At 30.6% G+C, this 8,221-nt stretch overlaps 1 protein-coding gene across 1 annotated transcript; it reads left to right on the top strand.

The window, feature by feature from the left end:
• The first annotated feature begins 4,064 nt into the window (after positions 1-4,064).
• Positions 4,065-7,851, top strand: LOC100776240 (glycerol-3-phosphate 2-O-acyltransferase 6). The gene is made up of 2 exons (XM_003529096.5): positions 4,065-4,975; positions 6,808-7,851. Exons 1-2 carry the CDS (start codon positions 4,352-4,354, stop codon positions 7,672-7,674), a joined length of 1,491 nt encoding a protein of 496 aa, XP_003529144.1. The 5' UTR covers positions 4,065-4,351; the 3' UTR covers positions 7,675-7,851.
• Positions 7,852-8,221: the final 370 nt, after the last annotated feature.

Genomic DNA, 8,221 nt, shown 5'->3' with positions numbered 1-8,221 from the left:
TTGTTCCTGGTGATATGAAAATCATTTTTTTAGTCTATGAAGGCTAGTTATTAGTTTGTTAATTAGTTTTTGTTAGTGAAAATAATTCAAATTCAGGATTTTTCCCCTCATTTTTCCTTCAACAATTAAATTAATCTTATAATTAACTTTGGTGATATGAAAATCATGAGTAGTTTAGTTTCTAAAAAATGTGATATTTTCATTTTAATCCTCAGAAAGCTAGCTTATATGGTTGGGCCTAAATGATAAAATTATAATTTAATGATAGACTATATTCCTAATAGTATTAAAATTTGTATTTTAATATTTTATTGAAATTGAAAAACATGTAATTACTAATTTTTTTATGCTATATATAGTTAATTACGTTGCAAGGATGATCATTTTCATTATGCAATTAATTAGGGTGAAGTGAGGTGATCGAGCTATAGTTTGTACAAATCTTATTTTTTTTTAAATTAAATAAATTCTAATTTCTACCTTTATCTCTTTTATTTCTTTCTTTTTCATTATCTCTTTTATTTCTTTCTTTTTCATGAATTAATATTTAACATTTCATTTTTCTTTACTTGCTACCTCTGTTATCATATATATATATATATATATATATATATATATATATATGTATGTATATATATATATGTAGGTGTAAATTAATCCTCCTAGGATTTAAAGAAACATTATTCATTTAGCATGCAGCCTAAAACATAAAAATAGGCCAATAGGGAAATAAAGATCAGTGTACGACAGATATAGAACGACAGGCTGTGGATATAGGTAAAATACGGATGGAGATAAACTTCTAAATATAATTAAAAACTTTAAAATTAAGACAAATATATGTAACTAATTTAAAGAAAAAAAAATCCGTTGTTCAAATAAAAAATAAATTTTCAATATTTGATAAATTAATTTATAATCATTTAATTTTTCTGTCAATCCTTTCCATATAAAAATAGTATAATATGTATTTGTTATACTACTCTTTTCGTTTATTATGTTAGAAAATATAATTAAGTACCTGTGAAGAGAAAGAAAATTCGGTTAAAATAAAAGAGGACGAGACATGACAAATTTTCCTAACATTAAAGTAAGGAGTATATAAAATTTAAGTTCGGTGATTTTAATGTTTTTTACTTAAAATGATAATTTTTTTTATAATTAATGCTAACTTTTCATATTTATTGTTCTTTTTTATTATGTAAATTACTAAAATAAAACTTTACTTTTTATAAAAAAAAAAAATCAACATTACATTAATCTGAAGGTCGAATTTCGTAAGTCAAATTTTAGTTAACTTTTTATAGATGAAAAAAATGATATTAATTAAAAATTAAGATTCTAGTAAAGATGTGATTAACTATTTTTTTTTATCAAAGATTAACTATTAGAATTACTTTTAAATATTTTCCACGTATGACATCATAACAAAAAGGATAAAATAATCTTTAATTCTTGATTTTTGATAAAATTTATATTAGTCTTCTTATTTTGACTTTGATCAATTTTATTTTTGAACTTTAAAAAAAATAATGAATTTCGTATCTCATAATAAACGGTTTTCACCGTGAGAGGGCAAATATCACTTTTTTTTTTTTGTAAAGTTGAAAAACTAAACAAATTTTCTTAAAAAAAAAGAGAGAAGAAACTAAACAAATCAAAGTTAAAAATGGAGGACTAAAATCATGTTGGACCAAAAGTATAAATACTAAAAATATGTTTTACCCTAAAAAAAGAATATATTATTAAAAAACTTACATGATTGCATTTATGTATTTTTTTTTCTTAAGTGAAATTTGACTTGGTAGCTAAAAAGTCTTGTCCAATTGTCAGCCAAATGAAAGACTTGAAGCTAGTCGAAGCCGAGCCTAACTAAGCTAGCTTTGTGTTTATGAGGCCGCAATGGCGGCGTCAATAAACTAAAAAGTAGGCTAATTGAATGTAAAGAAGCTGTTGGTATCGACTTCCAACTACTCACACGCCTCCTCGCAACCACTAAATACAACAATCAATCTTTTACCCTTTCCATTAATTCATCAGCATTCTTACCAATGCTAACTTTCTCCAACAAATCACGCTATTAGTCATTACGTAAGTTACTTCGCATTCTCTTCCATTGCTTATGAATTATCCTTTTGTTATTCTCATTAAAGCAATCTTAGTTTTCTAAATCACATGACATGGGCTAACTAGTATTATATGTTGGTTCCAGTAGAATTAACTTTAGATTTTATAAATAATTTTTTGAGTTTGGGTAATGTAAAGGAGAAAAACATGATTAAGAAATAATCTAGACTAATTAAATTTTTTGACAAATATTAATTATCGTAAAAATAAATGTTTTACGCTTATATTATGTTAATAAAAATATATATTATATATATATATGACTTCTGTAAAAAAATAAAAATAATATATATATATATATATATATATATATATATATATATATATATATATATATATATATATATATATATATATATATGACATGGGTTAGTTTTTACATTAGGTGAATCTAACGATTTTAATGAAATATCTTTGCTACTTCCAGTTGAAGATGCCTTTTTGAATAAACGTTATTACAGACAAGAAAAAGTTTGACGGTCGTTGAGAATAGTACATCGACTCAATTAAAAATATATAAGGTTGTCCTATACGCCACACAATCGATGCAGAGCCATTTATTACTACATTTTAGCACGTACTCCGCTGTCAATTCTATTTCCTATTCGTTTATTTTGATACGGTTATGTTAGTTCAACTTTATATTTATGTGATACTATTAATTATCACCATGAATAAAGTAATTAAAATTTAAACTTTTAAGTTTTGGATTCATCAATAAAAAATATTTATCATTAATTTTTATAAAATAAAAAATCACATATTTTTATAAAAAATATCATATATATTAACAAAAAGATCCAACATATAATTCTCTAATTTAAAGTAAAATAATTTATCTTCAAATTTATTTTAGGTCACATCTTTTGTTGTTCCGACCTTGTAAACTATACGTCAATTTTTTTTCCAAAAAATAATAATTTTCAAAAAGCTATATAGTATAAAAAATTTAACCTCAACATAAATAATTAATTCAAACATGTGTATATTCTTTCGTTTTGGGAAATAAATCTTTTCCATTTTGAGATATTATTATGTTATGAGATTAAGTTACTTTTGTGCATTGTTTTTCTTTTGGCCAATATTTTTGTACTTTCTATTTTTTTTTTATATTTTCAACCACTTTAATTTAAAAATTTATTACTTTCTATTCAGTACTTGAAATCACCCCCACTCCATTTTTATAAATTTTAACGTTTTGTATTCAAAACAACTGTTACTAGAACTAAAACGTACTCAGTTTCTTTTTTATTGTTTTATATAAAATTTAGATGGAATTCTTTATATATCATTTTTATCCTTTCAAATAAAAAATTATTTAAAGTATTAAATAATTTCTTAAATATATGTGTTGTAAAATTGAGAAAAAAACATATACATGTCTTGATTTGATTAACGAAGATGATAATATAGTTGAAAAGGATATAAAGAATTCTTTATATCCTTGTCAATTATGTAATTTATAAGCATTATCAAACTATTTTCTTAAATATTATTATAATTAATTAAATATCTCTTTACAATTATCCTATCCAAAATTTAAATTTGTCAACTCCCTTACTTAATCACCACAAGGATCATCAAATTAAATGTACCCTCTTAGTTAAATTATACAAAACAATTTATATTCTCTTAAGTCTTACTTTGATAAAAACCATATATCCATCTCATTTTCAATTTTCCTAACAAAATATTTCATGCAAACAGTAAAAACAAAAGCCTATCAATAATGTTTAGAAACTCACTGTTTAATGAGTACTAATTATAACATATATACCGATAGTATATCTGCTTATCATTAGCACTGTATAATAATGTTGGTTTTTTTTTTCTGAATGATGAAACAGGGTATTTACCCCCATTAATGTTAAGAGTGTTTTGCCATTTTACCACTTTTCTTTCATAAAAGAAAACTAGCTATATCAAAGTTTTGACAAAAAATTAATGGCTATTAATTTCTATAGAAGAAATAAGAGAGAAACTGGTACATGAAGTCCTAACTCCCTTGCTCATTTAACTCCCCCATTTTTAAACTATATAAAGTATAATCACTGTAGCCCATATAATATTTCATCATGATCCATGCTAAGAAATGTTTCAACAACATGACCCCCTCTCCTTTTAAAACCCCCACTTCTCCCTCCCCTCTCTCCTCATAACATTTCAAAGCTGGCTACCCTCTTCTTCCCCACCATCACACCAACCAAACCTCACTCTCCCTGCCATGGTCATGGGAGCCTTTCGCCACTTCGAACCGGTTTCCAAATGCAGCACCGAAAACCGGTTTAACCAAACCGTGGCCTCGGACTTGGACGGCACCCTCCTGGTGTCCCCTAGCGCCTTTCCTTACTACATGCTCGTCGCCATCGAAGCCGGCAGCTTCCTCCGTGGCCTTGTCCTCCTTGGATCCGTCCCTTTCGTGTACTTCACGTACATATTCTTCTCCGAGACCGCGGCCATCAAGTCCCTGATTTTCATTGCCTTCGCGGGCCTGAAGGTTAAGGACATTGAGATGGTCGCGTCCTCGGTGCTGCCCAAGTTCTACACCGAGGACGTGCACCCCGAGAGCTGGAGAGTCTTCAACTCCTTCGGGAAGCGTTACATTGTCACTGCTAGTCCTAGGGTGATGGTGGAGCCGTTTGTTAAGACGTTTCTTGGGGCTGATAAGGTGCTTGGGACTGAGCTTGAGGCCACGAAATCGGGGAGGTTCACTGGGTTTGTTAAGGAGCCTGGTGTGCTTGTTGGGGAGCACAAGAAAGTGGCTGTTGTGAAGGAGTTTCAGGGTAATTTACCTGACTTGGGACTAGGAGATAGTAAAAGTGATTATGACTTCATGTCAATTTGCAAGGTTGGTCTATATATTAATCATTCTTTTCTTTCTGTTAAATATGTCTAGAAATGATGTTAAACTGTGTTTTTATATATTCTTAGGACTTGAATGGATAAGCAGAAGCACTCACAAGATAAAAGGAATTAATAAGTTTATTCATGAAGAAGTTAAACCAGAAAACTTATATAAATGTTTTTATCTGATTTTTAATTTATTTTATCTTATTTTCTTTCCCTTATAAATGTTTTTTTTATTAGTTTATTCAAATAAGACCATGATAGTAACTTGGTGTTATGTGTTGATGATTCTTAAAAACTGTCAAAGATAGGTTGCAAAAAATGAATCTCAGAATACATGAATACATAATAATACCGTATTACCTATAGTGTGGTATACTCGTGGAAAGAAATGAATTAGAAAGTATCAAGAAATAAAAAAAACTTCGTACCCCATTGCCCAGAGGCTCTCCGCTATGCAAAGGTATCAAGAAAATATGTAAATAAAAAAAATAACATGATTGCATAAATATTAACTCAACATGTTCTTTCATGTGTCTATATGTTCAACTTTATTTTTGGAGGAGGGAGCCAGTTTTGGGTTTTGGGACATTTTTTTTTTTATCTCAATATATGGAGCTATAGTATTTGTAATTATTTTTTTCTCAATGAAATTAAATAAAAAGATACTTTAGTTAATCTAAAATTGAATTGATGTTTGGTGAGAGCCTTAATGAGCGTGACATGTTGTTATCACCTATAATGAGCCTCTCTTCTTGTTCCTGTTTCCGTGTTTCTATCTCTGGCGGCACTTGTGAATCCCTCTCATTGTTTGGTTTTTATTCCTTCTTTTTCCATATATTTACTTACTAACGTGTAAGTGGTCCCCCCTACATTCTATAGCCAATTTATGGACACAACGTACAGCCTCAGTTTTGAGCTGTCTATGCCTCCACTTTTAAACACTAGTCATAACCCCTTAACTACTTTTAAACACTAGTAATTATGAGTTTCCCCATTTGTTATTTTGCCTTCACAAACCAATTTCAATTTCCTAATTGAGGAGTATAGATTACCATGAATCTCTCATGCACAACCCACTTCTAACACAAAATCCAAGCCATGTTGTTTATAGCTCATGTAAAAGATATGAAAAAGTGTCAAACACATACCCTCCTGCATAGCTTATCATCATTTATTCAGTAAGCACAATCCTTGTGACATTCCCTTTCGACTTAATATATAAAAATTTCAATTGTACTTGGATTTTTTCCCCTTTAAATCTGGGATTCATGGGAATAATTTTAACCCTTCAGTAATTTTAGCAAAGAGCTATAATGAAATCTTGACAGTACAAAGATATCCAATACCCTTAATTTAATAGATCAAAATAGTGATAATTTCCAGAGTAAGCAAAACCATCATCAGAAACTTAATTAATATTATGAAAACATTACCAATGATTACTTTCAATATATGTATCAAAGAGCAATGTCCTCAACACACTTTTTCTAACATATACGGTTGGGTGATTTCATATGGGCTCCACTAAAGGAAAAACTCAGGTCCACTCTCTTTTTCTTTGTGGGACACACATGACATTAACCAAGCAATCATAATTTTTTTTTTCATATCTCAATTTTTGCACCTACCTTTCTGCTCTCTATCTTTTTCTTCGTTTTTTTTTTCTCTCCTCTCTTTGTCTTTCTTCTCCTTCCCAAACCCCTTGAGGGAGTTAGAAAATTATCATTTTTTGGTAACCAAAAATCATGAAGTGTCTCAAACAGTGTTACTACTTATTAGTATCATTTCTCATGTGTCCAATCAAGTCATTAACTGTATTTTCCCTTGCAGGAAGGGTACATGGTGCCAAGGACTAAGTGTGAACCACTACCAAGAAACAAACTTTTAAGTCCAATTATTTTTCATGAGGGTAGGTTTGTTCAAAGGCCAACTCCTCTAGCAGCCCTCTTGACCTTCCTATGGTTGCCAATTGGCATCATACTCTCCATCTTAAGGGTCTACCTTAACATCCCTTTGCCTGAAAGAATTGCTTGGTATAACTATAAGCTATTAGGAATCAGAGTTATTGTGAAGGGTACCCCTCCACCACCCCCAAAGAAGGGTCAAAGTGGTGTCCTATTTGTTTGTAACCACCGCACAGTTTTAGACCCTGTGGTTACTGCAGTTGCACTTGGAAGAAAAATTAGCTGTGTCACATATAGCATAAGCAAATTCACTGAAATAATTTCACCAATTAAAGCTGTGGCACTCTCAAGGGAAAGAGAGAAAGATGCTGCCAATATCAAGAGACTACTTGAGGAAGGGGACTTGGTGATTTGCCCTGAAGGCACAACTTGTAGAGAGCCTTTCCTCTTGAGGTTCAGTGCACTATTTGCTGAACTCACTGATAGGATTGTCCCAGTTGCTATTAACACAAAGCAAAGTGTGTTCTACGGAACCACGGTTTGCGGACACAAGTTGTTGGACCCGTACTTTGTGTTCATGAATCCAATGCCAACATATGAGATCACTTTCTTGAACCAGCTTCCCAAGGAGCTCACATGCAGTGGAGGGAAATCAGCTATTGAAGTTGCAAACTACATTCAAAGGGTTCTTGCAGGGACTTTGGGATTTGAGTGCACAAATTTGACTAGGAAGAGCAAATATGCCATGCTTGCAGGCACAGATGGGACAGTTCCATCTAAGGAGAAGGCTTGAAAAGGGAGAGAAATTAAGTTCTCCCTTTTGATTATTCTGTATTGGTGCCCAATGTGTTTCCAAAACACTTAGAATTATGATAGAAATAAAATCTGATCACTGGCTGGAAAAAAATTACAGTTTATGTATATTTTGTTGTTCTGATATATACAAATCATAACTACTATTATTGGGTCATTCCTGAAATCTAGTTAGAACATGTTTTTGCCTTAAAGGATTTATTACTTTTACATATATAGTCTGTGTCAGTATGAATATGAGATAGGTATGGAAGATGTAGAACAGATAGACATGTGACACATGGTATCATAAGGTGCATTAATTTTCGATAAAGCAGTAATGTTATATTGTTGTAGTATCATTAACTTGCAGGCAAGTCCAGCTAGAACACTGACAAGTATGTCTAAACCAAGATAAATTTGCCTTAATGGTAGAAAATGTACATATGACATAACAAGTTAACATAATCCTTATATTACGGAGAGGGGTCTTATACACAGCTAAATTGGTACGGGACTAATCAACTGAGGCAACATGACGCACTCAT

This window comes from Glycine max, chromosome 7, assembly GCF_000004515.6.
Source record: "Glycine max cultivar Williams 82 chromosome 7, Glycine_max_v4.0, whole genome shotgun sequence".
NCBI lineage: Eukaryota > Viridiplantae > Streptophyta > Magnoliopsida > Fabales > Fabaceae > Glycine > Glycine max.
The sequence above is the reverse complement of the archived record's forward strand: the minus strand, read 5'-3'. Positions and strand labels throughout refer to the sequence as shown.

Coding starts and splice junctions, on each gene's coding strand:
- LOC100776240 (XM_003529096.5), top strand. CDS start 4,352: ATGGTCATGGGAGCCTTTCGCCACTTCGAACCGGTTTCCAAATGCAGC. Junction 4,976..6,807: donor ACTTCATGTCAATTTGCAAG/GTTGGTCTATAT, acceptor TTTCCCTTGCAG/GAAGGGTACATGGTGCCAAG.